This window comes from Macaca mulatta, chromosome 1 (assembly GCF_049350105.2).
Source record: "Macaca mulatta isolate MMU2019108-1 chromosome 1, T2T-MMU8v2.0, whole genome shotgun sequence".
In the NCBI taxonomy this organism is placed as follows: domain Eukaryota; kingdom Metazoa; phylum Chordata; class Mammalia; order Primates; family Cercopithecidae; genus Macaca; species Macaca mulatta.
The window spans coordinates 239,168,418-239,196,172 of record NC_133406.1 but is presented as its reverse complement, the minus strand read 5'-3'; the positions used below and the strand labels follow the sequence as shown (position 1 = coordinate 239,196,172).

General features: G+C 56.8%; 1 protein-coding gene across 1 annotated transcript; it reads left to right on the top strand.

Annotated features, from left to right (window-relative positions):
• The first annotated feature begins 1,112 nt into the window (after positions 1 to 1,112).
• LOC100427190 (ATPase family AAA domain-containing protein 3C-like) lies at positions 1,113 to 27,291 on the top strand. Its single transcript, XM_077981456.1, is given in 14 exon segments — positions 1,113 to 1,222; positions 12,003 to 12,080; positions 13,055 to 13,134; positions 13,369 to 13,438; positions 15,189 to 15,347; positions 15,972 to 16,028; positions 16,296 to 16,421; positions 16,743 to 16,867; positions 17,703 to 17,754; positions 20,187 to 20,257; positions 21,447 to 21,614; positions 23,116 to 23,224; positions 27,028 to 27,114; positions 27,116 to 27,291. Coding segments are annotated over 13 exon segments (1,233 nt in total). The 5' UTR covers positions 1,113 to 1,222; positions 12,003 to 12,005; the 3' UTR covers positions 27,170 to 27,291.
• Positions 27,292 to 27,755: the final 464 nt, after the last annotated feature.

Here is a 27,755-nt window from a genome sequence, read left to right as displayed (position 1 = left end):
AAGCTCTGTCACCCAGGCTGGAGTGCAGTGGCCGGATCTCAGCTCACTGCAAGCTCCGCCTCCCGGGTTCACGCCATTCTCCTGCCTCAGCCTCCCGAGTAGCTGGGACTACAGGCGCCTGCCACCTCGCCCGGCTAAGTTTTTGTATTTTTAGTAGAGACGGGGTTTCACTGTGTTAGCCAGGGTGGTCTCAATCTCCTGACCTTGGGATCCGCCCGTCTCGGCCTCCCAAAGTGCTGGGATTACAGGCTTGAGCCACCGCGCCCGGCCCCTTTTTTTTTTTTTTTTTTTTGGCAAGGGAGTCTTGCTCGCCCAGGGTGGAGTGCAGTGTTGCAATCTGGGCTCACTGCAACCTCCACGTCCAGGGTGTCAGGCCTCTGAGCCCACGCTAAGCCATCATATCCCCAGTGACCTGCATGTGTACATCTGATGGCCTGAAGCCACTGAAGATCCGCAGAAGTGAAAACAGTCTTAACTGATGACATTCCAGCCTTGTGATTTGTTCCTGCCCCATCCTACCTGATCAATGTACTTTGTAATGTCCCCCACCCTTAAGAAGGTTCTTTGTAATTCTCCCCACCCTGGAGAATGTACTTTGTGAGATCCACCCCCAGCCCCCAAAATATTGCTCCTAACTCCACTGCCTATCCCAAAACCTGTCAGAACTAACGGTAATCCCAGCACCCTTTGCTGACTCTTTTTGGACTCAGCTGGCCTGCACCCGGGTGAAGTAAACAGCCTTGTGGTTCACACAAAACCTGTTTCGTGGTGTCTTCACACGGACACGCGTGACACAGGGTTCGAGGAAATTTCATGCCTGAACCTCCGGAGTAGCTGGGATTACAGGCAAACGGCACCATGCCCAGGTTAATTTTTGTATTTTCGGCAGAGACAGAGGCCCAGGTAGCCGGGCTGGGGGACAGCTGGGTGTGGTGGGGCCGGCGGTGACCAGGGCTGTGCCGCGTCCTCCCGGTGTTTTCTGTGCCCACCAGCTGCTGCTTTAGATTCTCCGGGATAGTCTCCCTGAGGGGGCTGAGGAGCCTGTGTTCCCCTCGGGGCAGCTTGGCCGGCAGCCCCAACATTTCCTTCCTCATCCCTCCTCCGCAGATTCATACTGGTCCTGGCCAGCCGCCACCCCGAGCAGTTGGACTGGGGCATCCATGACTGCATCGATGTGACGGTCCACTGCGACCTGCCACGGCAGGAGGGGCGGCAGCGCCAGGTGAGAATGTATTTTGACAAGTATGTTCTTAAGCCGGCCACAGAAGGGAAACAGTAAGTGTCCCGCCTCACCCGCCCCTGTCCAGGGACCCTCGCTCAGGGCCCACCCCGCCCCTGCTCTCCAGACGCACCCAGCAGGCCCAGTCTCCAGGGTGGGCACCACCTCCGTGCCCTGAGGTTTTGTGCGGGAGCCCTGTGGGCCCCGAGGGTCCCAGAGGCCGCATCCAGGAGGTCACGCCCCCTTTTCCTCATCCCCATCTGAGAACAGCCTGGTGGCGTCTCCTCAGGTTTGGGGGCAAAGTCCACCATCACTTAGAAACTTTCAGCATTCCTTTTTTTTTTTTTTCTTAAGACGGACTCTTGCTCTGTCATCCAGGCTGGAGTGCAGTAGCTTGACCTCGGCTCACTGCAAGCTCTGTCTCCCAGGTTCACGCCGTTCTCCTGCCTCAGCCTCCCAAGTAGCTGGGACAACAGGCACCCGACACCACGCCCGGCTAATTTTTTTGTGTTTTTTTAGTAGAGATGGGTTTGACCGTATTAGCCAGGATGGTCTCGATCTCCTGACCTCGTGATCCACCTGCCTCGGCCTCCCAAAGTGGTGGGATTACAGGTGTGAGCCACCGCATCTGACCTTTTTTTGAGGAAGTCTCACTCTTGTCCCCCTGGCTGGAGTGCAGTGCCGGGATCTCAGTTCACTGCAACCTGTGCCTCAGCCTCCTGAGTAGTTGGGATTATAGGTGCCCGCCACCGCGCCTGGCTGGTTTTTGTGTTTTTGTAGAGATGGAATCTAACTCCGTCTCCCAGGCTGGAGTACAGTGGTGTGATCTCAGCTTACTGCAACCTCCACCCTCCGGGTTCAAACCATCCTCTTGCCTGAGCCTCCTGAACAGCTGCGATTACAGGCGCCCAGCACAATGCTCGCCTCATTTTTTTGTCTTTTTAGTAGAAACAGCTTTTCACCAAATTGACCAGACTGGTCTTGGACTTCTGATCTCAAGTGATTCACCCTCCTCGGCCTCCAAAGTGCAGGGATTGCAGATGTGAGCCACCGGACCCGGCCTCTTTTATGTTCCTCTTCAGTACTCAGAGGGCTGTGAGGAAATCCGGTGCCCGGCCACCCCCAGGCCCTGGCAGTGAGGGGAGGTGATGTGGAGTGTTACTCTGAGATTCCCATGTTTGGATTCGAGGGAGACGCTCATCATGAGACCCTCCGTGTCGGGATTAGAGGGAGAGGCTCCTCATGGTCCCCTGCTGGCTGCTGGCCTGGCCTTCCTCCAGCTGCCACGCCCGGCCCTGGAGCCTCCTGGTGTGGGGCGCGGATCCGGCTGCACTTGTGCCTTGAGGCTCTCAGGCTCCCTGTTGCTGGCGGTGGGTGCAGCAGGCACGGCGGGCAGAGCCCTCCAGGTGATGAGAGCCCCCAGGAACACTCCAGATGAGCAGAGGCTGTTCCACCTCTTGGCGTCCCCAGGTCCCCGGTCTGAGTCCTTCTGTGCACCTGACCTAAATTCCTGCTGTCTCCTGTGACAACAAAAGCCACTCTGTTCCAGAGAGAGCCTGGTTCTCCCGTTGACCCCTCCGCTGCCGCCTGCTCCATGCTAGCCCAGCCGTCCAGGCCTCAGTTTCCCTTTGGCTCTCCCCTGCCCCGGTTCCCAGCTGCTTGGGAGGCTGAGGTAGGAGGATCATTTGAGTCCAGGAGCTTGAGGTTGCACTGAGCTGTGACTGTGCCACTGTACTCCAGCCTTGGCAACAGAGTGAGACACTGTCTTAAAAAAGAAGAATTTGGGCCAGATGCTGTGTTTCATGCCTGTTCCCAGCATGCTGGGAGGCTGAGGAGAGAAGATCACTCGAGGCCAGGGGTTCCAGACCAGCCTGCCAACATGTTGAACCCCGCCTCTACGAAAAATACAAAAATTAGCCGGGCGTGGTGGGTGGGTGGGTGCCAGTAATCCCAGCTACTCAGGAGGCTGAGGCAGCAAAATCTCTTGAACCTGGGAGGTGGAGATTGTGGTGAGCTGAGATAGTGCCGCTGTACTTCAACCTGAGCAACAGAGTGAGACTCCTTATCAAAATAAAGAAATCAATCAATCAATAAAAATAATCACAATAATTTGGGCTGGGCGTGGTGGCTCACTCCTGTAATCCCAGCACTTTGGGAGGCGTGGATCGGTTGAGTTCGAGGCAAGCCTGGCCAATGTGGCGAAACCCCATCTCCACTACAAATACAAAAATTAGCCAGGTGTGGTGACAGGCACCTGTAATCCCAGCTGCTCGGGAGGCTGAGACAGGAGAATCTCTGGAACCTAGGAGGCGGAGGTTGCAGTGAGCCAAGATCACGTCAGTGCGCTCCAGCCTGGGTGACAGAGACTGTCTCAAAAAAGAATAATAATAATTTGACTGGGTGTGGCGGCTCACTCTTGTCATCCCACACTTTGGGAGGCCGAGGCAGGAGGATTGCTTCAGCTCAGGATTTCGAGACTGGCCTGGACAACTGGCCTGGACAACATGGTGAAACTCCATCTCTACAAAAAATACAAAAATTAGCCAGGCATGGTATCATGTGCCTGTGATCTCAGCTACTCAGGAAGCAGAGATGGGAGCATTGCTGGAGCCTGGGAGGTGGAGGCTGCAATGAACCATGTTCGTGCCACTGCACTCCAGTGTGGGTGACAGAGTGAGACCCTGTCTCCAAAAGGCATGGTGGCTCACGCCTGTAATCCCTGCACTTTGGGAGGCCAAGCTGGGTGGATCACCTGAGGTCAAGAGTTGGAGACCAGCCTGGCTAACGTGGTGAAACCCCATCTCTAGGAAAAATAGAAAAAATTGGCCAGGTGCAGTGGCTCACACCTGTAATCCCGGCACTTTGGGAGGCCGAGGCGGGCGAATGACCTGAGATCAGGAATTCCAGACCAACCACACCAATATGGAGAATCCCCGTCTCTACTCAAAATACAAAATCAGCCGGGCATGGTAGCAATCCCAGTTACTCAGGAGGCCGAGGCAGGAGAATCACTGGAGGTGTGCCGAGACCACGCCATTGCACTGAAGCCTGAGCAACGAGAGGGAAACTGTCTCAAAAAATAATGCTAATAACAAGGGGGAGAGAACAGGAGCTGGGCCTGCCATAACCCCTGGGTCGTGTGTCCCCACAGCTCTGAAGGCCAGAGGCCCGAGGTCAGGGTGCCAGCTCGGTCCCCCCCGTGGAGTGTTCTCTGTTAGCTTCTCACATGGCAGGGAGAGTGACTGAGCTCTCGCTCTGGTGTCCCTTACGAGGACGTTCATCCCCCACTGCTCAGAGCGGCGGTGAGCCACCACGCCCAGCGCCAACTTTGTCCTTCAAGAGTTGTTTTTTTGTGCCGGGCTCAGTGGCTCATGCCTGGAATCCCAGCACTTTGAAATGCCAAGGTGGGTGGAGCACCTGAGGTCAGGAGTTTGACTCCAGCCTGGTCTAAATGGTGAAAACCTGCCTCTACTAAACATAAAAAAATCAGCTGGGCATGTTGGTGTGTGCCTGTAATCCCAGCCACTCGGGAGGCTGAGGCAGGAGAATCACTTGAACCCAAGAGGTGGAGGTTGCAGTGAACTGAGATCATGTCACTGCACTGCAGCCTGGATGACAAGAGTGAGACTCCCTTGCAAGAAAAAACAAAAATTAAAAAAGAAGTTGTTGTCTTTTTTTTTTTTTTTCCCCTTGGACAATTCAAGATGCCTAGAGATTCCATATCAATTTTAGTAATGCTTCTTCTATATTTTAAAAAGTAATTTGGGTTTTTACAGGGATTGCATTCAGTCTCTGTATTGCCTTAATGACTCTTAGCAATGTTTTTTTTTTTATTTATTATTTTTTTCTAGAGATGGAGTCTCACTCTGTCAGCCAGGCTGGAGTTTAGTTGTTGGCCAGGATGGGCCCAATCTAATGACGTCAGGTGATCCGCCTGCCCCTGGCTCCCAAATTGCTGGGATTCAGACGTGGGCCACCATGCCCAGCCAGTTTACATTGTACATTTCTTTCACCTTCTTGGTTCAGTGAAGCTCCAAGTATTTTATTCTTTCGGATGCTCTTGTAAATGGAAATGGTTTCGTCATTCCCCGTTCAGATTATACACTTACTATGAAGAACTGCAGCTTTCTTTGCTGTTGATTTTGTATCCTGTAACTTTGCTGATGTCGTGGGGTTGTTTTTTCCAATATGGATTCTAGATTTTCCTTTTCTTTTTCTTTTTTTTGTTTTTTGTTTTTTGTTTTTTTTTGATATGGGGTCTCCCTCTGTGGCCCAAGCTGGAGTGGAATGCAGCGGCACGATCTTGAATCTGCGAGCTCCTCTGCCCGGGTCCACGCCATTCTCCTGCCTCAGCCTCCTGAGTAGCTGAGACTGCAGGTGCCTGCCATCACGGCCGGCTAATTTTGTGTATTTTTTGTGCAGATGAGGTTTCACCGTGTTAGCCAGGATGGTCTCGATCTCCTGACTTTGTGATCGGCCCGCCTCGGCCTCCCAATGCTGAATGCTGTTGGGACTGGGTTTTGCCCTGGAATCCCACCCAGGAGGCCACCTGACGTTTAGCTGTCACTTCTGGTGGGCTCTGCCAGGTCCCATGCTTCCTGGTGGGGTGGCCCCGTGAACATCTGCTCAGCCCCTTTCCTCCAGTGGGCCCTGGGTGAGGTGCAGCCACTCGGGGGCACCCTGAGGGTTCCTGCACCTGTTTGAAGTCTCTTCGGTCGGCTCGAGACCAAAAATGATGTTTAGCAGCCCTGGCCCCCTGACGCACAGTGGCGGTCCTTCTCCGGTCAGTGTCCCCTGCACCCTTGGGCTCCTGACGCACAGTGGCGGTCCAGCTCCAGTCAGTGTCTCCCCACACAGTGGCTCTTGGCGAGGTGTGGGCGCTGCCAGAGGGGACGGGCACCACGTGGTCATCCCCATGGCAGGTCCCGTCGTGGCAGCTGTGTTGTGGGAGGATGGTGTGCTCCTGCCTCTGCACCCTGTGAGATGAATCCTGCCTCTGGGAGGCACAGCTGGGACGGGGTGAGGGACCCCCTCAACTGTCCGGGAAGCATCCCCTGCCCTGTGCTTCCTCCAGGCGTCCTGGTGCACTCCCGAGCTCGGTGCCCTGTGGGCGTCCCCATGCCCAGACCCTGACCCACAGGTGCCTCCCCTTGGGGTCTCCACGCCTTTCCCTGGCCCTGGGATGCAGAGTGACCTGTCCATGGTAGAAGGGCTGGACCTGAGGTGCCTGAGACAGCACCAAGGGCCCCGGTCCCAGCAGTTCCAGCCTCTGTGTGCTGGATGCCACACAGACACAAGACTCTTGGGAGACGCATTTTCCTCCTGGCTCAGAGGGGGAGGGGGAGGCTTTGCAACCCAGCCCCTGCCCATGCCCCTGGGAGGGTGGGTGCCGGCTGAGCCCCCAGGGTAGCAGGAGCGGGGCAGGCGGGGTCTTTGTTCTCACTCCCACAGCAGAGGCAGATGTGGGGGCGCCTGCTGGGGCCAGACCAAGGTGGGGTGGCCTGGAGACTGCTTCCAACCGTGGCCGGGAAGCAGGGAACCTGGCCGGCGTGTCTGAGGCCACACTCTCAGCTGGCCGGTCCAAGCCTGCGGCTGGAGCTGGTGTCTGTTTAGCCAATAAAGTCCCACAGTTGCCTCACTGCCGTGTCTATTTGCTGATGCTGTGCGGGCTTTCAGGGGCCGCCTAGCATCCTCCTGGGGTCAAAGGTGACAGAAGAGGCAGAGGCGGGAGCTTTCTGGAGAATTTACTGACCACAGAGTGGTGCACTTGACATCAGGTGCCCGCCATGGCCGGGCCTGGGTCTGAATGCTGCCCGGGACCAGCTGCCTGCGCTCCAGCAGCCCCTCCCTCCTGAAGGCCAGGTCCCCCGAGAAGAACGAGGCTGCAGAGTGATGTGGGGGCCAGCGGTGACTTCATACCACACTGTTCTCAGGTGTAAGAGGGCCCACTTCTGCCCAGGCATTGTCCATGGAAGACACACAGCCGGCCACTGCAGCCTCGGTCCTGGGATGCCCTGCGGCTGGGTCACAGGGGGCCACGGGCCACGCTGGGAGGCCACAGTCCTGTTGTGCCATGCAGCTCCCTGTCCCCAGAGGTCTGCTCAGATGCAGAGATCAGAAACCACACTCGCTGGCTGAATTCTGGGAGCAGAGCCCGGTACTCACTGCCTGGCTGGGGCCTACTCTGGGACTCCAGCCCCTGTTCCCGCTGGCCCGGGCTTCCGGAGGCAGCTGTGTCCCTATCCTGGCTCAAGGTCCAGGCTGCATCTGGAACCTGCACGGGCACTCCTCCAGGTCCTCAATGCTGGAGGACTCTCTCAGACAGGAAACCTTTGCGTTGGGCGCAGGGCGGGGTGCAGGGGTGGTCGCGGGGAATCGCAGGGCAAAACAGCACAGTGCAATCGCGCAGAGCCTCATATTAGCCGATGAAACATAAACTGCTTTCTGCACTTTGTGTCCTTAGGAAGGGTGTGGGGTGTTGGCGGAAGCAGGAAACAGAAGAGGAGCCTGGGCATGCAGCGGGTCTGTCAGAGAGCAGAGCCCTCGGAGCTGCAGTGCTTGGAGGGAGGCGGTTCACCTCTGCCCACTCTCTCCATTTCTCTCTCTCTCATTTTCCTTTCAGAGATGGGTTCTTACTCTGAGCCTAGGCTGGAGTGCAGTGGTGTGATTATAGCTCATTGCAGCCTCGCCCTCTGAGGCTCCAGTGATCCTCCTGCCTCAGCCTGTCCAGTAGCCATACCCTACTAGGTCCTAATTAGCCCCAGAAGTGTGCACCACCACGCCCGCTAATTGTAAATATTTGTTGGCTGGGCACCGTGACTCGCACCTGTAATCCCAGCACTTTGGGAGGCCAAGGCAGGCGGATCACAAAGTCAAGAGATGGAGACCATCCTGGCTAACACGGTGAAACCCAGTATCTACTAAAAATACAAAAAAGTAGCCAGGTGTCGTGGCGGGTGCCTGTAGTCCCAGCTACTTGGGAGGCTGAGGCAGGAGAATGGCATGAACCTGGGAAATGGAGCTTGCAGTGAGCTGAGATCCGGCCACTGCACTCCAGCCTGGGCTACAGAGTGAGACTCCGTCTCAAAAAAAAAAAAAAAAAGGGCGTCTCATAGATGGAGCAATGGCGAGCGCTTGGACAAGGGACGGGAAAGTTCTTTTTCCTGACACAGGTAGCGCCTACTGCTGTGTGGTTCCCTTGTTGGCCAGGGTTAGACCTCACAATCTAAATCCGATTGGCTATTTGTTTTTTGAGATGGAGTCTTGCTGTGTCGCCCAGGCTGGAGTACAGTGGTGCGACCTTGGCTCACTGCAAGCTCTGCCTCCTGGGTTCGTGCCATTCTTCTGCCTTAGCCTCCTGAGTAGTTGAGACTACAAGCGTATGCCATCGTGTCCGGCTAATTTTTGTGTTTTTGGTAGAAAGAGATTTCACCACGTTGGCCAGGATGGTCTCGATCTCCTGACCTTGAGATCCACCTGCCTCGGCCTCCCACAGGGCTGGGATTACAGGCATGAGCCACCGCGCCTGGCCTCAAGTGGTTCTTTAAAGTCTCATTCATTGTTTCTACTTTCCCTGATGAGGGTGGGTGTCAAGGAGTGTGGTATTCTTACGTAATGTCTGATGTTTGGAATAGCACTTTTTTTTTTTTTTTTTTGAGGCAGAGTCTCGCTCTGTCGCCCTTGCTGGAGTGTAGTGGCACCATCTTGTCTCACTGTAACCTCTGCCTCCCGGGTTCAAACGATCCTCGTGCCTCAGCCTCCTGAGTAGCTAGGATACAGGTTCAGGCCGGGACGTTCGGCTAATTTTTTGTATTTTAGTAGAGATGGGGTTTCACCATGTTGCTCAGGCTGCTCTGAAACTCCTGAGCTCAGGTGATCCACCCGCCTCGGCCTCCCAAGGTGCTGGGATTACAGGCATGAGCCACCGCGCCCGGCCTACACTGATAACTTAGAGCAAACTTTACTTTTGTTGAGAACTTTGTAAGTTTGGGATTTTAATTATCCTTTGCTATTAATAGTACTTCATTCCGTCTAATACATATATATTTTTAATGTATAAGCCACGTCAAAGGCATACTTAGAATTGGTATAGATGGTTCCTTCCTGGTTCTCTAAGTATTTTAAGGCTTGGCTGAGTGCAAACAGCTCAATATGCTTAAGCACACCAATTATTAGGAAACTTTCTTAGCTCTATTTTTTTTTCTTTTTTGAGACGGAGTCTCTCTCTGTCGCCCAGGCTGGAGTGCAGTGGCGCGATCTTGGCTCACTGTAAGCTCCACCTCCTGGGTTCTCTCTCTCTCTCTCTCTCTCTCTCTCTCTCTCTCTCTCTGAGATGGAGTCTTGTTCTGTCGCCCAGGCTGGAGGGCAGTGGCATAATCTCGGCTCACTGCAATCTCCATTCTTCTGCCTCAGCCTCCTTAGTAGCTGGGACTACAGGCACCTGCCACCGTGCCTGGCTAATTTTTTGTATTTTTCTCAGAGACAGGTTTTCACCGTGTTAGCCAGGATGGTCTCGATTTCCTGACCTCGTGATCCGCCCTCCTCGGCCTCCCAAAGTGCTGGGATTCCAGGCGTGAGCTGCCACGCTGGGCCTACTCTTGGCTTTTAAAAGAATGGGGCAGATTGCTTTTCTTCACTACTTCTATCCCTTCCTCTCTCTCTTTGACACTGTCTCTCTCTCACTTTCTCTGTTCCCTCTATCAGTGTTTCTCTTTCCTAAGATGTTTTTTTCCTGTCTCATAATCTCTTCTATAGGCTTATTTTTCTAGTTCTCTTTCCTTTGTAATTTGTGGTTAATACCTGGCCAATTGTTAGTGACAAATTCCTTGCCCAAGAGGATTCTTGACACCGAAACCAGCATATTCTCTCATTCTTTTAATCTGTTCTTTTCTTTTTCTTTGAGACAGAGTCTCACTCTGTCGCCCAGGCTGGAGTGCAGTGGCATGATCTCGGCTCACTGAAAACTCCGCCTCCCAGGTTCACGCCGCCATCCTAATGCCTTAGCCTCTCGAGTAGCGGGGATTACAAGCGCCCGTCACCATGCCCGGCTGATTTTTTGTATTTTCAGTAGAGATGGGGTTTCACCGTGTTAGCCAGGATGGTCTCCATCTCCTGACCTCATCATCCGCCCACCTGGGCCTCCCAAAGTGCTGCGATTACGGGTGTGAGCCACTGCGCCTGGCCAAACATGTTTATGGTAAATTTTTGTGATGGGAAAACTGTCATCCCAGAAAATTTTGAGACCTGATGCTTAGGCCTCAGCAGCTCGGAGAATACGTACTTCTGTCCCAGAACACCCAAACGTCAACCTGTCATTCTCCACCAGGAACAAAATGTAACTGGGGACGTTGTCGTACGCTTGCCCTCGTCACCCTGGGCATGTTGGCTGGTATCCGATTCTTATGGATTCCCGTTCTTGCCTGCACGTGCCTGATAGCAGATCAATGACAATAGCCATTGGAAACTTAGGAAAAGCGTTTGTAACGTGAAAAAATAGAGGACCCTTCAGCCATCACCTGACTTTCTGTTGAATTGGGAAATAGCCTCCTCCCGTCCACGTGGGACGGCCTTCCCGATGTGACCCTCCAAGACCGTCCCTGGGGGATAAAACCCCACAAATGCATCAGCCCGTGTGCTGGGGACGGGGCATCGTCACGCCAGGTGTGACTGAGAAGGAGGATGGTGAGGCAGTGTGGGGAAAAGAAAGATCAGACTGTCACTGTGTCTATATAGAAAGAAGTAGACATAAGAGACTCCATTTTGTTCTGCATTTGAGATGCTGTAAATCTGTGACCCTACCCCCAACCTTGTCCTTGCAAGAGACATGTGCTGTGGTGACTCAAGGTTTAAAGGATTTTGGGCTGTGCAGGGTGTGCTTTGTTAAACAAGTGCCTCAAGGCAGTATGCTTGTGAAAAGTCATCACCATTCTCTTAATCTCAAGTGTATATGTCCCTGGGTACTTGAGATTAAGAAAAACATGTACACTGCCAAAGGTCGCAGGACCTCTGCCTAGGAAAGCTAGGTATTGTCCAAGCTTTCTCCCCATGTGGTTGTCTGAAATATGGCCTCGTGGGAAGGGGAAAGACCTGATCCTCCCCCAGCCTGACACCTATGAAGGGTCTGTGCTGAGGAGGACTAATATAAGAGGAAAGAAGGCCTCTTGGCAGTTGAGATAGAGAAAAGCATCTGTCTGCTGCCTGTCCCTGGGCAATGGAACATCTCAGTGTAAAACAGAGATGTTCTGTTTACTGAGAAAGGAGAAAACCACCTTAGGGCGAAAGGTGGGACGTGCTAGCGCAATGCTGCTCTTTGTACACTAAAAAGATTTATAGAGATGTTTGCATATGCATATCAAGGCATTTTCCCTTAAACTTATGTCACAGAGATCTTTATTTATATGTCTTACTACTGACCTTCTCCCGATGATGATCCTATTATCCTGCCACTTCCCTTTTTGTAAGATGGTAAAGATAATGATCAATAAATACTGAGGGAACTCAGAGACCCTTGCCAGCGTGGGTCCTCTGTATGCTGAGCGCCGGTCCCCTGGGCCCACTTTTTCTTTCTTTATACTTTGTCTCTGTGTCTCATTTCTTTCCTCAAGTCTCTCGTTCCACCTACCGAGAAACACCCACAGGTGTGGAGGGGCAGGCCACCCCTTCAGGCAGGGCTGGGGGCTTTGAGGTCCAGGTGTGGCTGTGTGAAAGCCCCCAGGCTGGTGTGCATGCCTGCCCAGTCCTGCGCGTATCCTAACACCTGCCCTCCGTGCCTCTGCGCCCGCAGGCCATGTCGAAGGACGCCGTGAATCTGGTGCAGATGCAGGAGCCGATGTTGCAGCCGGAGCAACAGTCCAAGCTCAAAGTGAGTGGAGCCGGTGTGTGTGGGGAGGCCGGGGTGCACATGGGGTTCGGGCGTGGAGATTGGTGGGCTACTGCCGGTGGGTAGGGCCAGGGGCGTGTACATGGGCAGCAGTGGGACCCAGGGCCGAGCTTGGGTGCCTCATTCCAAGGGGAGGTGAGAGACGCTGCTGCGGTGCCACCCGAGAGGGAGGACCAGTGTTGGTGAGGGTGTCTGGTCGTCTGGAGAGCCTGGGTCTTCTTGACGTTCTCACCTCATTTCTTTGAGCTCAGCAGGACTTTTTCTATTTTATTGATTTTGAAACGGAGTCTCGTTCTGTCACCCAGGCTGGAGTGCTGTGGTGTGATCTCAGCTCACTGCAACCTCCGCCTCCCGGGTTCAAGCGATTCTCCTGCCTCAGCCTCCCGAGTAGCTGGAATTACAGGCACCTGCCACCATACTCAGCTGCTTTTTTGTATTTTTAGTACAGATGGGGTTTCGCCATGTTGGCCAGGCTAGTCTTGAACTCCTGACTCAAGTGATCCACCTGCCTCGGTCTCCCAAAATGCTGGGATTACAGGTGTGAGCTACCGCGCCCGGCCCGTCGCCCTCAGTCCTGAGCTCACAGGCGGGGTTCACGCGTTGCCTGTTGTGGCCACTGTAGCTCTAACGTTTTCTTGGCAGAAGACAGAGGCTTCCTTCAGCACAGCGTGAATCAGGGCGGTGGTGTTGGGACGTCGGCCGCGCAGTGGCCCTTCTCGGGGAAGCCGCAGTGGGGGCTGTTTCTGCCGCTGGGGAGTTTGGGTTCTGAAAGCAGCCCCTCAGCGACTGCCGTCCCGGCCGATGTCACTTGTGTCTGTGTCCGGCTGTGGCATCTGCAGGGCCCCAGGTGCCCGAGACGCTTGGAGCCCCCGGTCCTGGGGCAGACACAACCTCTGCACTGGTGTTGAGCATTTTTTTGGTTTTAAAGGCTTTTCTCTTTTTCTGTGACTTCTCAGCAACTTGTCAATGAGGAGAACTTACGGAAGCAGGAGGAGTCGGTGCAGAAGCACCATCAGACCTTCTTGGCGTCCATCAGGTGAGCGCTGCCCAGGCCAGCCGCAGACGGGGCCCTGCAGGTGTGTGTTGCTGGTCCTAGTCGCTCTCCAGGTGTCCCAGGCCTGGCTGCTCCAGGCTGGCTCCTTGGTGGGGGCACTGCCCCTCTGTCCTGGCAGGATCGGGCCGCTGCGTCGGGGCCTCACCCTCAACCTGCTCTTGCTGTGTGGCTCGGATCTTCGTGTCCGTACTGGTCACACCACTGCTTTCCCCGCAGGACGGCTGTCACCGTGTTTGGGGAAAGATTCCGTGCCTTTGTGACAGAGCGGGACACAGTGACAGCCACGGTAAACACGCGTGTCCCGGGCAGGGCTGGCAGGTGGCTGTGGGGCAGCTTGTGGGGGCCTCCTGGAACCCCGGGTCCTGTCCCCGGGTCATGTCCCTGCTTGCTCTGCACAGGCCCTGGAGCTCTCCCAGCACAGAACAAGCCAAATTGGGCTTGTGGGGGCTGCTCCTCGAGCTGGGAGAAGAAAACACAGTCTCCAGCCTCGGCCACACAGTGAGACCCCATCTCTACATGTGGCACGTGTATGTAGTCCCAGCTTCTCAGGAGGCAGAGGCAGGAGAATCACTTGAACCCACGAGGCGGAGGTTGTAGTGAGCCGAGATCCTGCCACTGCACTCCCACCTTGGGACAGAGCCAGGCTCCTTCTCAAAAAAAAAAAGAAAACAGGTGACCCTGACACCATTTTGCAAAAAACCTTTATTCCTCAGAAAACCCTGAGAGTTTGAAGTTCACAGATACCTCTCTCGTTTACAGCCTCACTCTTTTGTGCGCAGGCGCCAGCCTAGTGTGGTGGCACACCACGTCGCACATGGCTGCGTCCTCCGTCCCCCGCTGCCCAGCACACAGTAGGTGCCTGGCACGCAGTGGGCACTTGCTCCGCCGTGGTGCCGGCGCCCTGAGCTGTGACTGCAGCGCCTGCCTGTGGCGTCGCCAGTGTGACGGTGAATGTCGCAGGTGGTGTTGCCACCCGTGTTGGTGAGACGGTGTCCCGTGAGGACACGAGGGAGCTGCTTAATGCACCGTTGACTTCTGTTTGTATTTAGAGACAGTGTCTCACTGTGTCCCCAGGCTGGAGTGCGGTGGCACCATCTCGGCTCACTGCAAGCTCCACCTCCCCGGTTCACGCCATCCTCCTGCCTCAGCCTCTCCTGTTGCCAGGATTAGGTGCAGGTCGCCGTGTCCGGGTAATTTTTCTGTTTTGGTGAAGATGGGTTTTCACCCTGTTGGCCAGGCTGGTCACGAACTCCTGACCTCAGGTGATCTGCCCATCTTGGTCTCCCAAAATGCTGGGATTACAGGGATGGGCCACTGGGCCTGGCATAAACGATTTTTCTTTTTTTTTTTTATTTTTTTATTTTTTGGGATGGAGTTTCACTCTTGTGGCCCAGGCTTGAGTGCGATGACGCGGTCTGAGCTCACTGCAACCTCTGCCTCCTGGGTTCAAGCAATTCTCCTGCCTCAGCCTCCCAAGTAGCTGAGATTACAGTCATATGCCATCATGCCCAGCTAACTTTTTGTAGTTTTAGTAGAAATGGGGTTTCTCCATGTGGGTTAGGCTGGTCTCCAACTACTAACCTCAGGTGATCCGGCTGCCTCGACATCCCAAAGTGCTGGGATTGCAGGCCTGAGCTACCACGCCCAGCCGGCGTAACTGATTTTTAAAACAAGTTAGCGATTTCGGGTTAGCCTTGTTTTCCAGGAATAAAGTACCATTTTAGTGGCCAAGAAAGTAGCAGAGGGTGTGGCCCTGTGACATAGCCTGCTGAGTCTGCCCAGGGCCCTGCTCAGCGACCGGGGCTTTGCAGGATTTATGCTGCCAGTTGCAGAGAAAATGGCCCTGAGTGAGGGCGCTGTGACGGCCCCGCCTGCCTCCTGTAACCACGTGACTGGGATTCCGGTTCCTGTGCTGCCAGCACACAGCCCTGTGCTTCTCCCTTGGGCGGAGAGAGGGTGGGGCAGCCCCGTGCATTTCCCGCTCTAGGAGGGAGGGAGGGTGGGGCAGGCACGCCAGTGCGGTGTCTCCGCTGCAGGTGGTTGGGCTGACGCTGCTGGCTGGCGGGGTCTACTCTGCCAAGAATGGGACAGCCGCGGCGGCCCGCTTCATCGAGGCTCGGCTGTGGAAGCCATCCCTGGTGAGGGAGACGTCCCGCATCACGGTGCTGGAGGCGCTGCAGCACCCCTTCCAGGTAGCGGCGTGGGCCTGGTCCTCCCTGAGTGCGGTTCCTGGCTGAGTCCCCTCTGCTCCATGAGGAGAACCCGCCCGTGCACACCCTCCTGTTCCTTCCCCTTCCCCGCACGAGGGGCACCCGGACTCCGCTTAATGCCTGGGTTTTCGCTGTAGCTTAGGGGTCTGCATCAGTGAGACCCTTCCCCCGTCTGACTCGGTCTCCCCTGCTTGGGGCTCTTGATGGGACCTGGGAGCACATTGGGGACCTTGCAAGTCCCGAGACTTGGGTGTGCTGGTGTGTGTCAGGGAAGCTGCTACAGGCCATGGTGTCTGGTGGCCTCCCTGGGGAGCCGCGCCGCTGGCCAGCCCCCGAGGTGCCTGCTCTCCACACGGGGGTGGTGGGGTCTCCACAGGTCACTCGGTGGGTGGGTAATGAAATAAAAGCCAATAAGGAACTGGAAAGTGACCCCAGTCCCAGCAATAGTCACCCAGTCTCCTAGTGGGATAGGGTTCCAGCTCCTGGCCAGTCCTGGCTGTGCTTTGGGGCAGCTCCGTTTCGGTGTGTTACCGAGCGTGTCTGTGCGTTGGTGGCTGTGCCGTGGCTGTGGTAGGTGACCCAATGGCGCTTCCCCTTCCCCTCCGGCAGGTCAGCCGGCGGCTCCTCCGTCGGCCCCAGGACGTGCTGGAGGGTGTTGTGCTGCATGTAAGTCCGTGTGCCTGGGACCGGGGAGGTGCAGAGAGGGGTCCCCGGAGCTGGGCCGTGCTGCGGCCCTTGCTGGCACTCGAGGAGTCACCCAGGAGCTTTCGGCTTCTGAGATGCGACTGCTTTGCCCCTGTCGGGGATAGGCTGTCCGTGACCTGGGCGGCACCCCGAGGAGTGGAGTCCACAACAGGGCATTGCCGCAGCCCCTGCCCCTGAGGCTTCCCTGGGCGCAGAGTGTGTCCCCCAAGCCCCCGTCTTCCCCGGCAGCCCAGCCTGGAAGTGCAGGTGCGCAACGTGGCCATAGCAACAAGGAACACGAAGAAGAACCACGGCCTGTATAGGAATGTCCTGATGTACGGGCCGCCAGGCACCGGGAAGACGCTCGTTGCCAAGGTGAGAGCACCTGGCTGTGCAGGTGGGCCAGGGGCCGCTGGGGTCTCACCTGCCTGCAGGTGTCTGGGGGGCTCAGTTGCCTGGGGAATGGACTCTCCTTAGTCCTTTGGCCACCCTCAGGTAGGGTCAGCGTGCCGGTGTGGGTAAGAGCGCCTCCCATCTTCCAGGCAGGGGACGTCGCCTGTTTGGCAGGCTGTGGCTTCCAGGCTGTGGCTTCCAGCAGGGGCGCCCGGCAGGGGCTCCACACTCCGGGTGGTGTGTGCAGGCTTTGCAGAGGCGGAGGGAACATCTGTTCTGTCTCCCCTCACTCTTCCCGTGTAGAATCTCGCCCTGAACTTGGGCATGGACTACGCCATCACGACAGGCAGGGACGTGGCCCCCATGGGGCGGGAAGGCGTCACCGCCATGCACAAGCTGTTTGACTGGGCCAATACCAGCCGGCGCGGGTGAGACGTCCCCACAGCATGCACACAGGCCCTTCACTGCGGCCCAGCAGGCTGCCTTCGGGGAAGGGGGTCCAGGTGGCTTTCCGGGACCTCGTGGTCTTTCTGCAGCTCTGTCCTTGTGGCCACGCAGGAGGCCGGGCGGAGGGTCCCTCGGAGGGAAGGTCCCCTGAGCGTGGACCCTGGTGGCCACGAGGCCCCCAGCGTGCGGAGGCTGCCAGTGGGATACTTGGCTCAGGACAGAAGGGAGGTGGGTGGCTGTAGGGGCAGAGGGTTCTTCACAGCTGCAGGGGCGCCACCTCCACGGCCGCCCTCCCTCCGACACGCGTGCAGGTGGGCGTGGACACCGGCTCCTTTTGGTAGAACCATTTGGAAGTTAGCTGAAGACAGCATGGCACACAATAGGGTGTGTGCCTATTAAAGTCACACACCGTTTAATAGATTAATAGCTGGGACACGCTTGCGACATCAGCTCTCCCCGTTGGCACCACATTCCTCATGGCTGGCACCCTCCCCTCTGGCCTTTGACCTTTCACTTTAGAAGATCCTGCCCCTGGTGTGGACTCTGAGCAGCCGCCAGCGCTGCACTGGGCCGGGTGGGGGTGAAGCCTGTGTGTGCCATTGGCTTCCTGGGGCCTTGTGAGGCTGGGCCGTGGTCAGCTGCCCAGAGGCCAGGCTGATGGGCTTCTGTCAGATCCAGGACTTAGGGTTCCCGATGGGGCAGAGGTTGCACCCCTTCGGGATCTGCCCGCTCAGCCTGCTCCCGCCACAGCCAGACGCTGCTGTGGGCCGCTCCAGGTGTCACTCTCCCCGTGCTTGGCCTCCCTCTCGTTCACAGCCTCCTGCTTTTCATGGACGACGCGGACGCCTTCCTTTCGAAGCCAGCCACTGTGAGTGTCACTAAGCCTCTGTCTGGCCACAGGGAGGTGGTGGGGCGGGTGCGTCCGTCATCTTGGACCAGGCTGCAGCCCGCTGCTCAATTCCTTTTTCTCTAAGTTTTTTTTTTTTTTTTTTTTTTTTTTTTTTTTTTGAGACGGAGTCTTGCTCTGTCACCCAGGCTGGAGTGCAGTGGCCGGATCTCAGCTCACTGCAAGCTCCGCCTCCCGGGTTCACGCCATTCTCCTGCCTCAGCCTCCCGAGTAGCTGGGACTACAGGCGCCCGCCACCTCGCCCGGCTAGTTTTTTGTATTTTTTTTTAGTAGAGACGGGGTTTCACCGTGTTAGCCGGGATCGTCTCTCGATCTCCTGGCCTCGTGATCCGCCCGTCTCGGCCTCCCAAAGTGCTGGGATTACAGGCTTGAGCCACCGCGCCCGGCCCTTTTTCTCTAAGTTTTGAGTGAAAACCAGCATTTTTTTTTTTTTGGTCAGCTTAAAGTTAAGGTTTGGCTTTTGAGGGTTGTTTTGTTTTGTTTCGAGATGTTGTCTCCAGTCTCTTGTCAGAGTGAAGTTCAGTGGCACGATCTCAGCTCACTCCAACCTCTAGTTGAAGCTATTCTCCTGCTTCATCCTCCCAAGTAGCTGGGATTATAGGCACCTGCCACCATACCCGGCTAATTTTTGTATTTTTACTAGAGATGGGGTTTCACCATGTTGGCCATGATGGTCTAGATCTCTTGACCTCGTGATGCACCTGCCTCAGCCTCCCAAAGTGCTGGTATTACAGGTGTGAGCCACCGCACCGGTCTATTTTTATTCTTATTTATTTGAGATAAAGTCACACTCTATCCCTTTAGCTGGCCTGCAGTGGCACGGTCTTGGCTCACTACAACCTCCACCACCTGGGTTCAAGCTAGTCTCCTGCCTCAGCCCTCTGAGTAGCTGGGATTATAGGCATTTTTTGTATTGTTAGTACAGATGGGGTTTCACCATTTTGGTCAGGCTGGTTGAGGACTCCTGACCTCAAATGACCTCCCCGCCTGGCCTCCCGAAATGCTGGGATTACATGCGTGATCCACCACGCCCAGCCATACAGTTCTTATGTTAAGGCAGCGTCTCTGTCGCCCAGGCTGGAGTGCAGTGGCGCGATCACAGCTCACTGTTGCCTCGACCTTTCAAGCTCAAGCCGTCCTCCTGCCTCAGCCGCCCGCGTAGCCAGGACTGCAGGGGCACAGTGCCATGCCCGGCTAATTTTTTTTTTTGTGATGGAGTTTTGCTCTTGTTGCCCAGGCTGGAGTGCGGTGGCGCAATCTTGGCTCACTGCAACCTCCTCCCCCTGGGTTCAAGCAATTCTCCTGCCTCAGCCTCCCAAGTAGCTGGGATTACAGTCTTGTACCACCACGCCCGGCTCATTTTGTATTTTTTTTTAGTAGACAAGGGATTTCTCCATGTCAGTCAGGCTAGTCCTAAACTCCTGACCTCAGGTGACCCGCCCACCTCAGCCTCCCAAACTGCTGGGATTACAGTCGTGAGCCACTGTGCCTGGTCCCGGCTAATTTTTTTTTTTTTTTTGAGACGGAGCCTCGCTCTGTCGCCCAGGCTAAAGTACAGCGGCGGAATCTCAGCTCACTGCAAGCTCCGCCTCCCGGTTTCATGGCATTCTCCTGCCTCAGCCTCCCAAGTAGCTGGGACTACAGGCGCCCACCACCACGCTCGGCTATTTTTGTTTTGTATTTATTAGTAGAGACGGGGTTTCATAGTGTTAGCCAGGATGGCCTCGATCTCCTGACATTGTGATCCGGCCACCTTGGCCTCCCAAAGTGCTGGGATTATAGGCGTGAGCCATCGCCCCCGGCTGTTTTTTTGTAATGTTAGTAGACATGGACTTACTCCCTCGTTACCCAGGCTGGGCTCAAACTTCTGAGCTATCAGAGATGCTCCCGCCTTGACCTCGTGAAGTTCTGGGATTACAGACGTGAGCCCCCATGCCCAGTCAGGGTTTTTTTTGTTTTTGTTTTTGTTTTTGATACAGAGTCACACTCTGTCGCCCATGCTGGAGTGCATCGGTGCGATTTCGGCTCGCTGCAACCTCTGCCTCTCAGGTAGAAGTGATTCTCCTGCTTCAGCCTCCCACGTAGCTGGGACCACAGTTGTGCCACTGAGCCTGGCTGATTCTTGTATTTTTAGTAGAGACGGGGTCTCACCATGTTGGCCAGGATGTTCTCAAACTCCCTACCTCAGGTGATCTGCCCACCTCGGCCTCCCAAAATACTACGTTACATGCATGAGCCACCGTCCCTGGCCCTGGTCAGGCTTTTGAGTTTAGATCCATGAAAGTGTGGCCGCGTCCCTGCTCCCTGCAGGAGGGAGGCCTGTGGGACCTTCTGCTGTGGCTGTTTACAAGGCTTTGCTCCTGGTGCCTAAGGCTTGAACCTTCTCTCTGCAGGAGGAGATAAACGAGGATCTCAAAGCCACCCAGAACGCCTTCCTAAACCACATGAAGGATCGCAGCAACAAGTGAGGGAGCCCCTCGGGTCCTGGGCCCCTGGGTAGGGCTTTGCAGCCATCGCCCTTGGTTCCCACCGAGGGACCTCAGGGGCCCTGGATCACAGTGCTGGGCAGCACCCATGGCCTCAACATGCCCACCTCGGATGTCCCCTGGGAACGGTCCATCTTGGGACAGCATGGGGCGTCACTGAGGAACATGCGGGGGCCTCCTGGGCAGAGCCGGGGTCAGTCCTGTCCTCAAGGCCCTGTGCGATGCCGCCCCAGCTTTCAGGTCCCTCTGCCCCTGGGTTTCCGCGGTCCTGTGCCGGCAAGGGAGGTGGTCTGATGGTCTGAGGCTCTGCTGGGGCCTCCCTTGCAGGGTGTGGGTGCCCTGGTGTGGGAGATGGAGACATGTTTGTTCACACGGGAAGCTGGGCACGAGCAGGTCTTGTGTGTTTGGGCGGAGCCTGGGGCCTTGGCCCCCCGACCCAGATGCTGGACAGGGGTGCACCCTCCAGGTTAGGGGCCCTCCCCACATTGTGCGTCCTCCGTGAGCTGCTGCCCAGACGTCCCCAGTAGGTGGATGGCCCCATGGCCAGGCTCCCTAGCCCCTCCCAAATCCCCTAAGTTTGAGTTCTCTTGGTCTCCTGGGCCCCTCCAGCCCCAGTCACATGTCACACGGAGGATCAAGTCCTGCCAGGCGGCCGTGGCCGACTCCTCAGGCATGTTGGGCTCCCTGGCTCAGCTGCTGCCCGTAGACGCTCCCTGGAGCCCTGGCTCAGGTCCTTCCCAGAGAGGCAGGGCTGAGGCCCTGCTGAGCCTCCGCTGCACCCGAGCCCCTGAGGTCCTGCTCCTGGCTGGCGTGGCCACTCTTGACATGGACTCTGGGTGCCGCATCCCTGCTCCCAGCACGGCAGGGCTCAGGCAGCAGGAGGAGTGGTGGTCCTGGCGCTGCCTATCACGCTGGGCGAGTGTCAGCAGGGAAGCGCCACACGGGGTGAGAACAGAGGCTCCGGTAGCCGGGCGGGGGGACAGCTGGGCGTGGTGGGGCAGGCGGTGACCAAGGCTGTGCCGCGTCCTCCCGGTGTTTCCTGTGCTCACAAGCTGCCGCTTTAGATTCTCCCGGAAAGTCCCCCTGGGGGGACTAAGGAGCCCGTGTTCCCCTCGGGGCAGTTTGGCCGGCAGCCCCAGCATTTCCTTCCCCATCCCTGCTCCGCAGATTCATGCTGGTCCTGACCAGCCGCCACCCCGAGCAGTTACACTGGGACATCCACGACCGCATCGATGTGATGGTTCACTTCGACCTGCCCAGGCTGGAGGAGCGGGAGCGCCTGGTGAGAATGTATCTTGACAAGTATGTTCTTATCCCGGCAACAGAAGGAAAACAGTAAGTGTCTCGCTTTACCCACCCCTGTCCAGGGACCCTCGCTCAGGGCCCACCCCCGGCCCTGCTCTCCAGACGATCCCAGCAGGCCCAATCTCCGGGGTGGCACCGCCTCCCTGCCCTGCGGTTTTGAGCAGGAGCCCTGTGGGCCCCAAGGGTCCCAGAGGCCGCACTCAGGGAGGTGCCACCACCCTTTCCTCATCCCCACCTGAGAACAGCCTGGTGGCGTCTCCTCGGGTTTGGGGGCAAAGTCCACCATCACTTACAAACCTTCAACTTTTTTTTTTTGAGACAGTCTCGCTCTGTGCCCCAGGCTGGAGTGCAGTGGCACGATCTCAGCTGACTGCAACCTCCGCCTCCTGGGTTCACGCGATTCGCCTGCCTCAGCCTCCTGAGTAGCTGCGATTATAGGTGCCTGCCACCACGCCCCACTGCTTTTTGCATTTTTGTAGAGATGCAGTTTCACCATGTTGGCCAGGCTGGTCTCGAAACCCTGACCTCAGGTGATCTGCCCGCCTTGGCCTCCCACAGTGCAGGGATTACAGATGCCAGCCACTGTGCCCAGCCAGCCTCAGGCCCTGGAGGTGAGGGGAGGTGACGTGGAGTGTTGCTCTGAGACCCCCATGTTGGGATTCAAGGGAGACGCTCCTCATGAGAGCCCCATATTGGGACTGGAGAGGATCCTCATGGTTCCCTGCTGGCTGCTGGCCTGGCCTTCCTCCAGCTGCCATGCCTGGCCCTGGAGCCTCATGGTGTGGGGCGCGGCTCCGGCTGCACTTGTACCCTGAGGCCTTCAGGCTCCCTGTCGCTGGTGGTGGGTGCAGCAGGCACGGCGGGCAGAGGCCTCCAGGTGATGACAGGCCCTGGGACTGCACGCCGGCTGCCTCAGGAACACTCCAGATGAGCAGAGGCTGCTCCACCTCTTGGCGTCCCCAGGTCACGTGTTTCTGAGTCCTTCTGTGCACCTGACCTAAATTCCTGCTGTCTCCTGTGACAGCAAAAGCTGCTCTGTTCCAAAGAGAGCCTGGTTCCCCCTGCCAACCCCTCCGTGGATGCCTGCTCCATGCTAGCCCAGCTGTCCCGGCCTCAGTTTCCCTTTGGCCCTCCCCTGCCCTGGGCTCTCCCACTCCCACGGCTGCTCGTAGCCCTGGCACCATGACTTGGCTTCTGTGGCCTCCAGGGAGATGCTTTTGCTGGAAGTCAGGGCTCTGCCACTGCCACTGTAAAGGCCATGCGCCTTGTGGGTGCTGAATGGGCAGGTGAGGGCAGGGCTGGTGTGAAGAGGGGGTGCGGCCATCTCCAGGCCCCACAGCAGTCGCCACCTCTCTGCTCAGCCCAGACCTGGTTTGCATCATGGAGAGGGTGGAGTTTGGCTGTCACAGGAAGACTCCCTCCCAAGGGGACATCTGGCATGGGTGCCCGCCTGGCTGCCTATCTTCCAGCCCCCACCTCGTGGTGTGGGAGCCGCTGCCTTGGCCGGCCCACTTGGGAACTCCTTCTCCAGGCGCCTGAAGCTGGCCCAGTTTGACTATGGGAGGAAGTGCGAGGAGATCGCTGAGCTGACGGAGCACATGTCGGGCCGGGAGATCGCACAGCTGGTTCAGTCCTGGCAGGTGAGTCGGGCTCGGGCGCACCCACCCAGACGGGAGCCCAACTGTTGTGGAGACGGCCGGTTGTGCCTGTCCCAGCACCAGTGTCACACAGCAGCTCCTGTTGAGGGGTTTTCAGTGCACAGACGTGACACGGGGCACCCGCCCCAGTCGGCCACTCCACACAGTGGCGCGCCCCTGCTCCTGCCCTCGGAAGGGTGGGGCATGTCCGTGGCTGACGGTCACAGGTCAGGAAGCCCGTCCGGCATCCTAGTATCCGGGCTCTGCCAGGTGGGCCGGGAGGCTTTCGATGCTCACCTTGGCAGACGGGCACCCCCTGGTGTGAATGGTCATCGGGACAGGCCCCGCCTGAGTTTGGTGGTGGGGCTGGAGGGATGTTGTGTTTCCTGGACCACGTCCATTGCCTTGGTCCTGCTTGACGGGCTCAGACACATGGGCAGGAGTGACCTGACCTCTGATTGTCCCACAGCCGGCTGCTCCTTGGAGGACCCCTCCTGCAGCTCCGTGGCTGCTGCAGGGACGGGGAGCCGGGACTCAGAGCAGTGTGGGCGTGGCCATCTGGAAAGCTTTGATCTTTGGGGGTTGCTGGAAAAGCAAAACCAGGTCTGTGGGGCTGAAGGCACCAAGGCCATGCACAGGCATCGCTGCCTCTGGGGTCTGCAGAGTCTGTGTGACAACCTGGTCACTCCACCTAGCAGCGCTTTGGTGTGTGACAGGTTCATGAAGTAGCCAGTTACCTTGATTTGAACGTTGGAGCCGGGGTCTCTAGGGGCTGTATTAGTCAGTACAGGCTGGGTTATGCCGCTGTGACAAAGAGCCTCAGATCTCAAACCCCATCCTTGTGGGTCAGCTGAGGTCTGTGTTCCAGGCCGTCCCCACTTGGGACCAGGTCTCTTTCCACAACTAAGCAAGCAGAGGCCAGGCGTGGTGGTGGCTCACGCTTGTTTTCCCGGCATTTGGGGAGGTCAAGTCAGCCAGATTATTTGAAGTCAGGAGTTCAGGACCAGCCTGGAAAGCAAGGGGAGACCCCATCTCTACAAAAAATAAAAATATTAGCCGGACCCAATGGTGCACGCCTGTAATGCCAGCTGCTTGGGAGGCTGAGGTGGGAGGATCACTTGAACCTGGGAGGTGGAGGTTGCAGTGAGCCGAGTTTGTGCCTGAACAACAGAGTGAGACTCCGTCTCAAAAAAAAAAAAAAAAAAACAGAAAACAAAAACCCAGGAGTGTGGTTGGCTACTGAGCCTGCCCTAACCACTGGGGCGTGTGTCCCCACAGCTCTGAAAGCAGAGGCCCAAGGTCAGGGTGCCTGCTCAGTCCCCCCCCGTGCAGTGTTCTTTGCTGGATACTCATGTGGCAGCGAGAGAAACCCGGCTCTCTGGTGTCCCTTATAAGGATGCTCATCCCGCGCCGCTCACAGTCGTGGTGGGGAGCCACCGTGCCCAACCCCACACTTGGTCCTTCAACAGTTGTGTTTTTTGTGCTGGGCACTTTGGCTCACACTTGTAATCCCAGGACTTTGAGAGACCGAGGTAAGTGGATTGCCTGAGCCACCACGCCTGGCTAATGTTTGTATTTTTAGTAGAGACGATGTTTCACCATGTTGTCCAGACTGGTCTTGAACTCCTGACATGAGGTAATCCATCTGCCTCAGCCTCCCAAGGGGCTGGGATTCAGACATGGGCCACCGCGTCCGGCCAGTTTCCATTGTACAAGTCTTTCACCTCCTTGGTTAAGTGAATTTCCAAGTATTTTATTCTTTCCGCTGCTTTTGTAAATGGAAACGGTTTCATAATTCCCCGTTCACATTATTCACTGTTGGGATGTAGAACTGAAGCTTTCTTTGCTGTTGGTTTTGTATCCTGTAAGTTTGCTGATGTCACGGCGTTTTTTCTTCCAATATGGATTCTAGGACTTTCCACATATAAGATTATTTCATCTGAGAACAGGTGATTTTACCTGTCCCTTTTCAGTTTGGATGACCTTTCTTTTTCTTGTCTAATTGCTCTGGCCAGAGCTTCCAGTGGTGTGTGGAATAGAAGCGGTAAAGCATTCTTGCCTGGTTCCTTACCTCAGAGGAAAAGCTTTGTTTCCACCACTGAGTATGTCACCTATGGGCTTGTGATATGTGGCTTTCATTGTGTTTAGGGTGTATCCTTCAATTCTTGGTTTGGTGAGTGTTTTTATCATAAAAGTGTGAGGCGGGTGGATCACCTGAGGTCGGCAGTTCGAGGCCAACCTGACCAACGTGAAGAAACCCCATCTCTCCTACAAATACAAACTTAGTTGGGCATGGTGGTGCATGCCCGTAATCCCAGCTACTCGGGAAGCTGAGACAGGAGAACCGCGTGAATGCGGCAGGCAGAGGTTGCAGTGAGCCGAGATCGTGCCATTTGCACTCCAGCCTGGGCAAGAAAAGCAAGATTGTCTCAAAAATTAAAAAGAAAAAAAGTGGCCAGGCACGGTGGCTCACGCCTGTAATCCCAGCACTTTGGGAGGCCAAGGCGGGTGGATCACGAGGTCAGGAGATCGATACCATCCTGGCTATCATGGTGAAACCCTGTTTCTACTAAAAATATAAAAAATTAGCTGGGCATGGCCCCACCTGGGACTGGGTCTTGCCGAGAATCCCACCCAGGAGGCCACGTGACATTTCGCTGTCACTTCTGGTGGGCTCTGCCAGGTCCCGTGCTTCCTGGTGGGGTGGCCCCGTGAGCATCTGCTCATCCCCTTTCCTCCACTGGGCCCTGGGTGAGGTGCAGCCACTCGGGTGCACCCTGAGGGTTCCCACACCTGTTTCAACTCTCTTGGGTCGGCTCAAGATCAAAAATGATGTTGAACAGACCTGGGCCCCTGAGCCACAGTGGCGGTCCAGCTCCAGTCGGTGTCTCCCCACACAGTGGCTCTTGGCGAGCGGTGGGCGCTGCCAGAGAGTACAAGCACCACGTGGTCATCCCCATGGCAGGTCCCGTCGTGGCAGCCGTGTTGTGGGAGGATGGTGTGCTGCTGCCCCTTTACCCTGTGAGATGAGTCCTGCCTCTGGGAGGCACAGCCGGGACTGAGTGAGGGACCCCCTCAGCTGTCCGGGAAGCATCCCCTGCCCTGTGCTTCCTCCAGGCGTCCTGGTGCACTCCCAAGCACAGTGCCCAGTGGGGGTGCCCAAACCTTCACCCTGACCCATGGGTGCCTCCCCTTGGGGACTCCACACCTTTCACTGGCACTGGGATGGAGAGCGACCTGTCCATGGCAGAAGGGCTGCACCTGAGGTGCTTGAAGTGACTTCAAGGGCCACAGTCCCAGCAGCTCCAGCCTCCGCGTGCTGGATACCAAGTCCTGTGGAGGCACGGGTGACCTTGATGCTAGCACCTATGTGCCCTGAGGTTGGGCAGTGGCTACCTCTGCCCTGGAGGCCTATGAAGGTGAGCGTCTGAGGTTCTGCGGTGCACTGTGACCCGGGGACACTGCCTGGCCACGGCTGAGACACGCAGAGGGTCTGCAATTCCCTCCTGCCTCTTGGGAGCTGCCCTGGGTCTGCAGTCAGTGGGGCTCGGCCTCGGGCTTTCCGTTATTAGAAAGTCACTGAGAAACTGCAGTGCTGAGGACGCAGGCAGGGCTGTGGCACTGCAGGGGCCGCTCCCGGTGTCCACACGCATGCTGGGCTCTGCCGAGGTGCGGGAAGCCAGTGTTTCACCCTGAGGCCGTCCTGGTGCCCCGGGTTTGGACCCTCCCCACTTTGGGGCCCTGGCCTGCGTTACGGGTGGGGGGCTCCCATGGTGGCCTCCCTCAGCTCCCTCTCTCCTCACTAGGACACGGCGTATGCCTCCGACGATGGAGTCCTCACCGAGGCCATGTTGGATGCCCGTGTTGAAGACTTTGTCCAGCAGCACCAGCAGACAAATGCGCTGGCTGAAGAGGGAGGGGCCTGGGCCAGTGGATGAGCACCCCTAATCCTGAGTCCACAGTGAGACCACAACTCACGGAGCCTGGCCGTGGACCCCTCCCACCCCTGCCTTTCCGGCCCTGCACATTTAGGAAATGCTCCCCCTAATAAAAGTCCCACAGGTGCCGCACTGCTGTGTCTATTGGCTGATGCGGGGCGGGGTTTGGGTCCCCTAGTGTCCTCCTGGGGTCAAAGGTGACAGAAAAGACAGAGGCTGGAGCTTTCTGGAGAATTTCCTAATCACAGAGGGGTGGGTTTCACATGAGGTGCCTGCCACAACGGGGCCGGCTGCCTGAATGCCGCTTGGGACCGGCTGCCTGTGCCCCATCCTGCAGCCATGCAGACGCGGGTGCTCCTTCGCCTCCCTCCATAAAGCGCACAGGAAACAGACACAGCGGCTTCAAACAGATGCTGGCCCGTACCACGTGCTTCACCGCCCCTGTAACTTCCCCTGCCCCTGCTTTGCAGCTAGGCCCTGAAAACCTTGATGGGGCTGGGCGTGGTGGCTCACGCCTGGAATCTCAGCGAGGCCAAGGCGGGTGGATCACCTGAGGTCTGGAGTTCCAGACTAGCCTGGCCAACATGGTAAAACCC